A 13,448-nucleotide genomic window follows, 5' to 3' on the forward strand; every position below is an offset into this window, starting at 1 on the left:
TTGGCTGTTTTTTTATTCAATGAATTGCGTGTTCTTGCTTTGTTTTACTCGCCTGATATTTCAAGTGGTTCTCTTTCAAGTTCTTTGATTGGGAGAGAGAGATAGAGAGTGTGTGTGTGTGTGTGTGAGAGAGAGAGAGTGTGTGTGAGTGTGTGTGTATGTGTGATTGTATGTGTTTTACAAGCCTGTGTCTTTTTGTATAACTTAATGTACAATTTTGAGCAGCTCATTTAAACCTTTGGCACTGTGGTTAAGCTGCAAACACTGCATACAGTTTTGAGAAATTGATTGATTACATCTTTATGAGGTTGTGATCCAACTGCACAGGGTGTTCAGTGTTTGTTTTTACAACCGTAGTTGATTTGTTAACCGTCCACATGCCATTTGGAGTTTCTCCACAGTTCGTTTTTGATGCTTGCATCTCAATTTAAATCTTCTGTTTTTTTGTCATGCTCTGTGTCATGTCAAACTGATGCATACTAGGCCTGTCAGGTTGTTCCGTTGGCCAAATGAAGACATCTTGGCCAGGTTTGTTGTCTTGCTCAGCCTATGAGCCCCCGTAAGTACTGAATGATTATTCTTATGGCCAACGGTTGACTTGTCAAGTTTACCAGGTTTTAGCGCTGTCTTGCCACAACCTCTTCAGGACTTATAAGCATTGTTTCATGCATGCTTGCTTTTATGTGGCTTCCTTTTATGTTGTTTCCTTCAGTGAATCCTGACATCTTTTACATTGTCTGCATCAAACAACCAGGAATCGTTCTCAACACCACATTTTCATCAGCAAAACCGACACAGGTGCTAAACAACAAGTTATTGTCCAGGGTGTCATCTTGATTCACTGAAACTTGATTTGCCTATTACATTGGCGATTTGCCTATTTCAGTTTTGTCTGTACTCAAAATCAGTTGAGTTGCTCTTCTATTATAAACAACAGGAAACGTTCACACACACACGCCCGCACGCACGCATGCACGCACACACACACACACACATTTATGTGTATACATATATATATTTTTTTTCTATTACTTAAAGTAAATAGTGACTGCATGCATTTGTTCGTGCCTGTGTGTGTTTGAGAGAGAGAGAGAGAGAGAGAGAGAGAGAGAGAGAGAGAGAGAATAGGCAAAAGGGGAAAGGCAGGCAGGCAGGACAGGACAGAGAGTCAAACATTGAAGAGGCCACTGTCTGAGGATGGCCACACCATCAACGAGTTGGTGAATGGGGAATAGGTGAATCAGACCTACTTCTGTTCAGAACACCTGCAGCCACTTTTTGTTTGAGATTACAATTATCCGTCCTCGGTTATGTGGGGTCCCAAACAGTTTTTTTTTGTTGCGTTATTTTGTATGTGTGTACATATCTTTCCGTCCAGTTCAGTACATTTTGAAGTCTTGAGTGTCTTTATACATACATACAGACATATGTCTCAAAAAGAATTTAGCTGTTTGAGTATTATGTACTACTTGGTTTTGATTTTTGACTACTTGTATTGAAAACTTTTCACTTGCATTTCTATTATCCTTATTTTTTAGAACAGTCATTTTTGACATGAAAGCTGAATGTGATCTCTTCTTCATGTTTTTAAACGGTTCTACATGCATATTAGGCTAATTGCCATAATTTTGTGTTGATGGGTGTGTGTGTGTGTGTGTGTGTGTGTGTGTGTGTGTGTGTGTGTGTGTGTGTGTTTGGAAAAAGTCCAAAAACGATGCACAATTTGTCAAAATGTTCCATTTGAACTGCTTGCTGATAAAGTGGTAAGAAATCTACATTTCATTTATAATCTCTTAAATGTTTGCTGCCCCATCATATGCCCTCAGTTCAGTGGCATGATATAACCCGCTGGCCGCTCATGCCAAGTCTTCCATATACAGCCTCACCCAGTTTCATCTGCTGCAGTTCCAGAGCTGAGAGTCCACAAGAGATAAGAATACTATACCCTTGAATTCATTTTGTGAAGAAAAAAAAAAGATGAAGAAAAGAAAAAAAAGGAAATCTACACAGTATGCAGTGTTCCCTTTGTTTGAGTTGTTGATTTAGATTTTATGTTGGTTTTTTTTGTTTTGTTTTTTTTAAAGAGGGTACCTTTCAGCATGGTCGTTTGCAAACATGTGATTTTTTATTTATTTATTTTTATTTTTTTGTATTCAAATGAAATGTTAAGTTTGAAAAACAACAAGAAAGACAAAACAACAACAACAAAAGAAAAAAAACCCAACAACAGTGAATGGATTGCCTCATTTAATGATTGAAAGTAAGAAATTTTATTTCATTAATTTTGATTTATATGTTGGTTTTTTGCTTAAAAAAAAAAAAAAAGGTCAGTGCTGACTTGGGCACATTTTTGGTCATGTTTTTTGGTTCACTCTGTTCAGAGAAATGTTAATCTGTGATTAAAAAAACAAACAAACATTCAAAACAAAAATAACAAACATTAACCCAAACACATATGGATGCATGCATGTAACACACATGCGTGCACGCATGCGCGTGCACCCACACACACACTCATACATACACACACACACACACAGGCACGCACGCCCACACACATACACCATTACAAACACACATACACACACCAACACTCACACACACACATACAAAACCACAGTTTGATCGTATTGAAATACCTGGAAGAATGTTTTTTTGGTTCTGGTTTGCTTTTTTGAGTTTTTTCATTTCGTTTCCATTTTTTTGTGAAGAATGTTGAAGTATGAATTGCTTGCTTTCCAATAGAGATGTACATTTCTATCAGTATATGTGTGTGTGTGTGTGTGTGTGTGTGTGTGAGTTTGTGAGGGTGAGTGAGTGTGTGTGTGCATGCATGCGTGTGTCAGTGCATCTGTGTTTGTCTGTGTGTGTGTGTGTGCGTGTGTGTATATAACTGTATGTATGTGTGTACGCATATATATATATATATGTGTGTGTGTGTGTGTGTGTGTGTGGCATGTTGGAGTGGAAGGGGAAGACAAAAGGAATGAGAAGGGGTGTCCATGCAGCCTGTAGTGTCAATGTTGAAATCATTTATCACCTTGTTTTGAACAGTTCCATTTAGTTGTGATGGTACTCATGCTTTCTCCACTACTACATCCCATCTCGCTAACTTCAGCTGTTTAATGACTTATCTGAATGAAGTTACTCAAACAAATGTACAATAGCGAAACCCTACGCATATGGACCCAGTGTGCAGCGTCTTTGAAAAAAAAAAGTAATACATAAAAACATCCGGCCGTCTTCAGTCGCCATGTAAAGTGCTGCCGCTTCCAGAATGAAGGCATTCTGATCTTAATTAGGAAACCGCCATTCTGTTCCTGTCGAAATAGCACACACACACACTGACACACGCATACTGACACACGTGCATTTACCACACACTCAGTCACACGCACAGACTGCCACTCAAACCCTCAGACACATACATACGCACTGACATGCATGCACGCACACACCCTTCCTCCCCCCCCCCCACACACACACACACTCGCTGACACACAAGTACACACATATACACAAACACAAGCACGCACCGCTTTGAAAGGAACACTTCACAGAGAGAGAAAGAGAGGAAAGTCTAGTCAGAATTACGTCGACTAGAAATTGAAGACTGCTACATTCAGCACACACACACACGCATACGCGCGCGCGCGCGCGCGTTAGCCATGTCACAGTTGCGTCGACTCATGGTTCTGAAATACCGAATTTTCCCATGGAACATATGATCCTCCAACCTCTAAAAGAATACAAGTCACTTTCGCATTTTCCCAAATCGCTTTGCTGACGTTATTCTTTGTGTGGAAAGCCTCCTCCACTTCATTTCGTTCTACACACCTTACCCCCTGATCCTATCGTCCCCCCCCCCCCCCCCCCTCTCTTCGGTAGATATAAATGAACAAATAGATAAATAAGTAAATGATGAGTTATTAAATAATTGATTGAATAAACTGGGGGAAACGCTTTTATACAACAACAACAACAATTTCTGGGGAAAAGGTCTTTTTTCAGGACCAAGGATCGAACAAAGAAGTGAACCAAACATCCTGTTTTTCTCAGCTTATAATTCTTCCTTTGGTGTGTGTGGAAAGCCTCCTTCACTTCATTTCGTTCTACACACCTTACCCCCTGATCCTATCGCCCCCCCCCCCCCCCACCTCTCTTCGGTAGATATAAATGAACAAATAGATAAATAAATAAATGATGAAATAATTAAATAGTTCATTGAATAAAAGGGGGGAAACGCTTTTATACAACAACAACAGCCATTTCTTGGAAATAGGTCTTTTTTCAGGACCAAGGATCGAACATGGAAGCCGTCATGAACCAAACATCCTGTTTTTCCTCAGCTCCACTGAGCTTACGGGAGGGGGAGCGGGTGTGGTGGGAGGTGGTGGGAGGTGGAGGAGGGGTGCGGGAGGGAGGGGAATGTGTGAGCCTACTGAGGGTGGTATGGGGACTGAGAGTGTACATGTGGGCCCGCGGTGCCGGAGGGGGGAAGGGGCGGGGGAGAGGTGACAGACGGAGACAGAGAGAGGCAAAGAGAGGTAAAGACTATAATTTACCCTGTATCCTGTTCGCGGTAAATTAGTACAAACCAAGGCCCCCTTCTCACGGTGTCAATCAAGTCTCCACTGATGAACACGTTCAACATGTGTGCGCTCGGCACGAGCGTACACATAACACTGAGACACATATGCACACACACACATAGACACACAGAAACACACACACACACACACACACATGCATTCACCACACACTCCGTCACACGCACAGACTGACACACGTATGCAAGCACTCAAACACCGGCAGACATACACACCGTGGCTGACTTGCACTGTGCACACATACACTCACACACACACACACACTGACACACACACTCACTGACACATAAGTACATACATATGGTGGTGTGTCCATCGATATCGATGATGACCATCGTTGTTATCCAGCTGGGGGATGGGGGGAGGGTGGTGGTGGGGTTGGGGGGAGGATGCTCATGAATCTATCTGTGAATGCGCAGATGGCTGAATAGTCCAATCTGCGCACGAAATGTTCGCTGACAGTTGGGGCAGACAAAGACAGGCATATCATTGTCAGGGAGCTTGTTTGCCCGTGACTTTCTGGCCTGCCTCTTCTGAACAGCTGCAGCAGTCCTGTTGGCCTCGCACAACTTGGCGCCTTTGTGCACAGCAGCGCGCCATTTGTCACGGTCCACTGCAGATTCCTCCCAGGAGTCAGGGTTGATATCAAACGCTTTAAGAGAGACTTTCAGAGTATCTCTGAAGCGCTTCTTCTGACCTCCGTGTGATCTCTTCCCTTGTTGCAGCTCGCCATAGAAGAGCCTTTTGGGCAGCCGATGGTCTGGCATGCGCGCCACGTGTCCAGCCCAGCGAAGCTGGGACTGCATCAGAATGGTGAAGATGCTGGGAAGGGTGGCTTTTGCGAGCACCTCTGTGTCTGGGGTCCTGTCTTGCCACTTGATGTTCAGTAGCTTCCTGAGGCATGTTGTGTGGAAGTGGTTCAGCTTCTTGGCATGTCGTTGGTACACTGTCCAAGTTTCGCAGGCGTACAGTAGTGTGGGGAGAACTACTGCTCTGTAGACCTTTAGCTTGGTCTCAAGACTAATGCCTCTTCTGTTCCAGACATTTGCACTGAGTCTGCCAAAAGTTGCGCTTGCTCTTGCAATCCTGACGTTCACTTCATCGTCGATGGTTGCATTTCGTGACAGTGTGCTGCCAAGGTATGTGAACCGCTCCACCGCACTGAGTCTCTGACCGTTGACTGTGATGTTGGGCTCAACGTAGGGTTTCCCTGGGGCTGGCTGATGGAGAACTTCAGTTTTCCTTGTGCTGATGGTAAGGCCGAAGTTCCTGCTGGCAGTGGCAAACTTGTCGACGCTGAGTTGCATGTCAGCTTCAGATCCAGCGTTGAGGGCACAATCATCAGCAAACAAAAAGTCTCTGATGATGTCTGTCATGACCTTCGTTTTTGCTTGAAGCCTTCTGAGGTTAAACAACTTGCCATCTGTTCGGTACTTTAGGCCGATTCCAACATCGCCATCTCTGAAGGCATCAGTAAGCATTGCAGAGAACATGAGGCTGAACAGCGTTGGAGCAAGGACGCAGCCTTGCTTGACACCATTTGTGACAGCAAAAGGAGCAGATGTTTCGCCATTGTCCTGGACTCGAGCCTGCATGCCTTCATGGAATTGGCTGACCAAGGAAATAAATTTCCGAGGGCATCCGTACTTGGCCATGATCTTCCACAGTCCCTCTCTACTCACGGTGTCGAAGGCCTTAGTGAGGTCGACATAGGTGGAGAACAGATCAGCATTTTGCTCCTGACATTTCTCTTGCAGCTGCCTTGCAGCAAACACCATGTCGGTTGTTCCGCGCTCTTTCCGGAATCCACACACATATACACCAACACAAGCACGCTCTTTGATACGAACACGCGTGTGCGCGTGCGCGCGCGCGCGCGCGCACACACACATACACTGATTCACACACACAAAGAGAGAGAGAGGGGTGGAAAGGGGTTGGGGAGGTGGGGGGGGGGGGGGGGGGAGCGCATTTATTCTTCCACAGAGACTGAGAGAGAGGGAGAGGGGTGGTAGGTGTTTACAAAGAGCTCCTTTGAGCAGGATCGATTTGTATCCATTAGATAAATGTGTGCGTGTGTGTGTGTGCGCGCGCGCGTGTGTGTGTGCGTACGTGCGCGCGCATGCGCGTGCGCTCGTTTTCGCATGTTGAACGTGTTCATTGGCGACTTGACTGACATGGTCTAGTCATTTAAACTTCCTACCACCCCTCTCCCTCTCTCTCAGGCTCTCTCTCTCTCTCTCTCTCTCTCTCTCTCTCTCTCTGTGTGTGTGTGTGTGTGTGTGGAACACATAAGTCTGCAGTAAGGAGAAAGAAAATGAAATCCATTAATTTTCGTCCTAAGTTGTCCTATCTTGCATGGTTTGAGAGCAAAGTTTTTAACTGCCTAAATAGTATCAATTCCCCAGTCAGCTTAGATAAGCGTTACCCATTATCTTCAAGGAACGAACAGGCCATACGCAGTTTGTTAATCTAGCAGACTGCCACCAACTCTGATGTTTCAACTGAAACACACTGTACTGCTATGTTTGTTTATTGATGACATGACCTCGTATTACTCAGTAGTTGTTTTTGTAGAAATTACAACCATGTGTTTGTATCCCATCATGAGGAACATTGGCATATACTAAAATAAATTCTCCCCCCCCCCCCTCCACACACACACACTCCCCACCCCTCTCTCTCTCTCTCTCAACCGCTTCTCACCTCACCCACGTGCACTCCCCCACCCTCACACACACACTCTCATTTATTGAAAAACATGTGATTATGTGACACATATCAATTATAAACAACAAACATGTACAGATTGTCAATATATACACGCCTCTCTCCTCCCCTGCCAGTGCCAGTCTCTCTAGTCTCTGTGTCTGTCTCCACTGTCACTATATCTGTCTGTTCAGTCAGCCTCCCCTACCTTCTTTACTCTTCCCTTTGTCCATTCTTCCTTCCGCTCTTCACCACGTCCCGTCACTATTGTCTTTGTTGTTAATGATCTATTGCGATATTGTATTGCACTTAAGTTCTATGCTTATGTTTGCACATGCTTATGTGATTGATATTGGTGTTGTGACTTGACTCGCTTTTTTTTTTTTTTTTTTTCTTTTCTTTTCTTTTTTTTCTCAATGATTATTCTTGCCCAGATGGCCGGATATAAGCATATTAATTTTTAAGCACTTTGTGCTCACTCCTTTACCGTCGTAAAATAAAAATTCGTTTGTTCTCTCCCTTCCCCCCCGTCTGCAGCTGAATATAGCCCCCCCCCCCCCACCCCCGCCCCCCCGCCCACCCCTCCCCCACCAGAGAGGTGTAAGGGATGGATGATCAGGGAATGGGCGGGTGGAGGTGGGGATGGGGGGTAGGGTGTGTAGATGGAAATGAAGTGGAGAAGGATTTCGACACACACCAAACGAAGAATAAATGCGCTCCCCCCCCCCCCCCCACCCCACCGCCCCGACCCCCCAACTCCTTTCTACACCTCTTTCTCTCTTTGTGTGTGCGTGTCAGTGTATGTGTGTGTGTGTGTGTGTGTGTGTGTGTGTGTGTGTGTGTGTGTGTTTCTGTGTGTGTGTGTGTGTGTGTGTGTGTGTGTGTGTGTGTGTGTGTGTGTGTGTGTGCATATGTGTCTCAGTGTTATGTGTACGCTCGTGCCGAGTGCACACATGTTGAACGTGTTCATCACTTGTGTGTGTGTGTGGGGGGGGGGGGAGGGGGGGGGGGGTGCCACGGTGCGTGTGTGTGTGTGTGTGTTTAACGTGGCAGGCATGGTTCGGGCTACGTTTGGAGGTGGAGGGGTTGAGAGGGGGTAGGTGAGGGTAAGGGATTTGGTGGGAAGAGGGGGTGGGGCAGGGTAAGAGAGGGGTGTGTGTGTGTGTGTGTTTGTTGTTATTGTTTTTTGTTTCTTTGTTTTGTTTTGTTTTTGACTCACTTGTGTAAACAAAGTGAGTCTATGTTTTAACCCGGTGTTCGGTTGTCTCTCTGTGTGTGTGTGTGTGTGTGTGTGTGTGTGTGTGTGTGTCCGTGGTAAACTTTAACATTGACATTTTCTCTGCAAATACTTTGTCAGTTGACACCAAATTAGGCATAAAAATAGGAAAAATTCAGTTATTTCCAGTCATCTTGTTTAAAACAATATTGCACCTCTGGGATGGGTACAAAAAAAAAAGAAAAAAAAGAAAAAAAAAAAGAAGCCAAATTGTATGCAAACTGCATTTACTGTTATATTTATATTTTTTTGTATCTCTAAACTTGGCACTTTGATCTGATATTCTGACAGAACAACAAGAGCAGTCATTATTATCATTTTTTGTTCAAACAGGAACTTCTTTTTTTAAGCATGGAAGTTTTATTTATTTTGCAAACGTTTTGGTGCAGATAGTAAAAAAGGAAATTAATCTGTAATTAATGCTAGGGGACTTAATTTGCTTTAAACTGATCTATCTCATCTTAAACATTACATTTTGAAATTATACTCAATACATAAAAAGCTTGTGTGTTTTACTCTCAGTGTACAGGGCTTTCACTATGTTCATTGGCACAAGTGGTCTTTTTCGGAAAATACTAAAATCAATATGACGAGTGGACTTTACAGATCTATTGGCTGAGCCCTGAAGGTCTTGGGCAAAAATCAATTGCGTACACATATTTATACACATTCAAAGCGCGTGCTCATATTTTTCGCGAACGCGAACGACGCCATTTTGTCTGAAGTTGTTGACCTGCCCGTTCAGTCCTATATTCAATGGACAATACACGATAACATGTGATGGAAAGTTGGAGAAGGAGACCGTTAAATATTTATTCAAAGAAAGATTTGTGAACGTTTCATCACTTACTGGATTATGCCCCAAACTGCCATAAAAATATCCACAGAATCAGTTCGAATTTTACAGTTAAAAATTGTAAACCATGCGAGTTAATACCCTTGAACTGATCACGATGAAACGAAACAATTTCCAGTCTTGACTTTCCTCAAAATGAAGTCCTTTTCACTTCTTACGACGTTTAGAAGTACTTGTACTTGGCTCTACATGTTATTAGTTTAACAAAATACTAAATTTTCATATCAACTTTAAAACTATAAAACTAGAATGAACATAAAAGAGAAATTGAATCGACCGTGTCCTACTACATTCCCGGCGGGTGTAACTAAACTTGCACATCTATCTAGATCTAGAGAAAACGCTAAATGTTGCAGTGTGATTGCGGCGATAGCCACGTCTCCTTTACCGCGGACTTAAAAAGAATTTTTTATTGCCCTTAAAGATTTTGTGAATGCCCAAGATACGCCAGAATAATATGATTTAAACAGCGTTCTCACTGCGAATACCTCAATTGATTTATCGCCCTTTAAAAAAGTATGTTCAAATATTAAATTTTAAAGTGTCAGTCAAGTAGCCACTATAGTGTAATGGGTAAAACAGTTTCTTCTCACCCGAACACGCGGGTTTCGAATCTGGGTAGGACCTTTTTTTCTTTTTCTTTCTTTTTCTTTTTTTTTTTTTTAACCCGAAGCTTTATAATAACAAATACAGAACACATTTTAACGACTAAATTTTTTTAAAGTGTATCACAAGTGAGTCTTGAAGGCCTTGCCTCTCTTGTTTGTTGTTGTTTTTAGGTCTTGGACTGTGTCATATTGTGTTGCTGTTGGTTATCGACGATGTGCGTGCGTGTGACATGTATCGACGGCACCGATTATGCAAATGTCACCTCCGTACCCCCCCCTCCCCCCCCCGACCCCCCCCCCCCCCCCCCCCCACCCCCCCCCCCCCCCCCCCCCGCCACCACAGAAGAAGAGTCCAGTCATCAGAGTCACGTGGTGTAGATCATGACGTCATTTGGTCTATATTTTGAAGCGCGGCCGGTGGTGCACACACACACACACACACCCAGAGAGCGAGAGAGAGAAATCGTGCGCTGGTTCAGGCTTGCTTCCAACTCGGGGTGAGCTCAGTAGACTCAGAAAGTTCCCAGCACTTAACACTTGACGTCAGTTGAACTGTGTCGCGTTTCGTCTGAACAGAGCTGTTAATTCCAGTAAGTGTGAGATTTTTATTTATTTATTTATTATTATTTTTTTTGAAGATCATTTACTTTTATCAGTTTTCATTTGTTTTCTTCTTCTTTTTTTTTCTTTTTCGTTTTAACCTTTTCGTGTCTTTTTTTCTTCTTCTGGTTCTGTGTTGTTGTTTTTCTTCTTCTTCTTCTTTCTGACTTTTCTTTCTTGTTCTCTCCTTTCTTTCTGCTTGTCTTTATTATTATTATTATTATTATTGTCATTATTATTATTATTATTCTTCTTCTGCTTCTTCTTTTTATTGTTATTATTATTACTACTACTGTTATTATTATTATTATTATTATTATTATTATTATTATTATTATTATTGTAATTGTTATTATTGTTATTATTATTATTATTATTATTATTGTAATTGTTATTATTATTGGTATTATTATTATTATCATTATTATTATTATTGTTGTTGTTGTTGTTGTTATTATTATTGTTGTTATTATTATTATTGTTATTGTTATTATTGTTATTATTATTATTATTATTGTTATTATCAATCTTATTTTTGTTCTAATTTTTATTATTAATTCTAGTTAACTTATTACTTCTTCTTTTTTCTATTTTCTTCTTGCTATTTTTGTTGTTGCCATTTTTGCTGTTGTTGTTGTTGTTCTTGGTTTAAACATTCTTTAATATCAAGAAAAAAAGGCGAAATACAGCGTTCAGTTAAAAACAACAACAAAAAGAGCAACAACAAGCCTGAGCTTAACTCGTGCTCGTTCACGTGCCACAAACAATATCAAAACGCAATGGTGAAAATACACACATTATCTGATAATGAAAAGAAAGTGTTCTTGTTCATATCTCTTGTTTGTTGTTGGTCATCGTCTTCTTCTTCTTCACACACACACACACACTCTCTCTCTCTCACGTGCAAACACACATGAACACACACAACGACACACACATCAGTATACTCACTGATATAAACACGCGCGCGCGCGCGCGGCGCGCAGACACATAGCTATACACACGCGCGCGCGCATAAACACACACACACACACACGCACACATACACACACGCTCACAGAGCATGCATGTTATTCCTTGAAACCTCTTCAGTCACATAGCGATCAGCATCAGTCGGCCTGGAAATCAACCCCGCGAGGCCTGTGAGTCAGTCATGTCCTTAGGGAAGACCGAAAATCGTGCCACTGATGTGTTATATATATATATATATATCCCCCCCCACCCCGACCAGCCTGTGCTTTCGTGCAGACATTCACAGTTCACTGCCCTACCGTGGCTGTCACGTGACCGAAGACTGACAACACAGTGGCTGGGCGAATCGTGCCGTGTGCAAAGGATGTGCACAAATTATTTCCTATTATATATAAAAACAAAACAAAACAAGAACAACAACCACCACAACCACCACCACCACAACAACAACAAAACTGAGAAAAAACCCAGCAAAAACCGTATGCTAGTTGGTTAGAATATCAAATGCATGAACATGGAAAGAGTTTTCAGTGCTCTCACCATTGATGTTCCAGGTACTACCAAAGAAGTCTCAGTGCCCAACGGGTTAGCAGACTCCCGCGAGACAGACACAGAGACAGAGAGAGAGAGAGACAGAGACACACAGAGAGAGACAGGGAGAGAGAGAGAGAGACAGGGAGAGAGAGACGGAGACACACAGAGAGAGAGAGAGAGAGATCGACAAAGGGAGGTCACTGAGTGGCCGGAAGGAAGCCGAGACTCACACACTTGATGGTTATTACGGCGGGGTGAGCAGCACTGAAAACACCCCTCCATCTCTACGATCCCTCCCTCCCTCCCTCCCTCCCTGTGACACGTGTCAGTGCCTGCCGTAGTTGCTGAACTGAACTCGGCTCGGCTGAGGAAGATCGACATGGGTCAGTGGTGGTCGAGAGAAACGTATGACAATGAGAGGAAACTGACGGTGAAAGACCCGGCCACGGGCACGGTGATCTTGCAGAAGGAACAAAGCATACACATCAGAGCCTCCAACGTAGCGGGCATAGTGGAGATGGACAATGAGAGACAGGCCAACGAAATAAAGGATATAGAGAAGTTTCTGACCTCCTCCGCTCAGAACAGGGTGCAACCTAATGGCACTACCTCCTACCCGGCTCTCACTAAGTGAGAGCCTTGGAGAGACACAGAGAGAAAGAGAGAGAGAGAGAGAGAGGCGAGGAGGGGGGTTCGGAGTGGGGAAGGGGAGGGGAGGGCGGTTACAGCCGAAGTAAAAACAAAACAAAACAAAAAAACCCCAGCAAAACACAAAACAATAAGCACAGAAAGTGAAGAGCATTATCGACATGAGTTAAAAAAAAATAAAACATTAAAAAAATAGAATGGCTGTCAACAGCGTGACATTAGCTTGTCACCATAGTAATCAAACCGATCAGGCAACATTGACACACATAATATATAATGCTCTTAGCTGATACTTCTGTGTTTATTGTGTTTGTTGCAGTGTCTCTCACTGGTGCCGTACTAGACTTCAGTGTACGTCAGTTGTATGGCTGAATTGTATTTCTGGATAATGGAGTTTTTTGAAAACCTGAGGCAACATCTGCTGGGAACAACCACGAGAAAGAGCACGTGGACGATACGCACCACCGATGATGAGAACACCGGGGCCAGCAGGATAACGGAGCACGAAGAAGAAATCATCAGGAACGGACAGAAGACGCGAGAGAGGACTTCGTCATCAGAGATCACAGAGATCCGCCAACACGTGGCGCATGACGCCCATCACGCGCCGTGCAGTGGGGTGGACAGGGAAGACC

General features: G+C 43.2%; 1 protein-coding gene across 1 annotated transcript in view; it reads left to right on the forward strand.

Moving 5' to 3' along the window:
- Window positions 1–10,450: 10,450 nt before the first annotated feature.
- Window positions 10,451–13,448, forward strand: part of LOC143298033 (uncharacterized) — a 3,738-nt gene continuing 740 nt past the window's right edge. The window contains exons 1-2 of the mRNA XM_076610696.1: window positions 10,451–10,649; window positions 13,133–13,448. The exon at window positions 13,133–13,448 is cut by the window's right edge and continues 740 nt beyond it. Coding sequence (XP_076466811.1) covers window positions 13,178–13,448 — 271 coding nt within the window. The 5' untranslated portion in view covers window positions 10,451–10,649; window positions 13,133–13,177. The remainder of the gene's footprint in view (window positions 10,650–13,132) is intronic.

Source organism: Babylonia areolata, chromosome 23 (assembly GCF_041734735.1).
Source record: "Babylonia areolata isolate BAREFJ2019XMU chromosome 23, ASM4173473v1, whole genome shotgun sequence".
Taxonomy (NCBI): domain Eukaryota; kingdom Metazoa; phylum Mollusca; class Gastropoda; order Neogastropoda; family Buccinidae; genus Babylonia; species Babylonia areolata.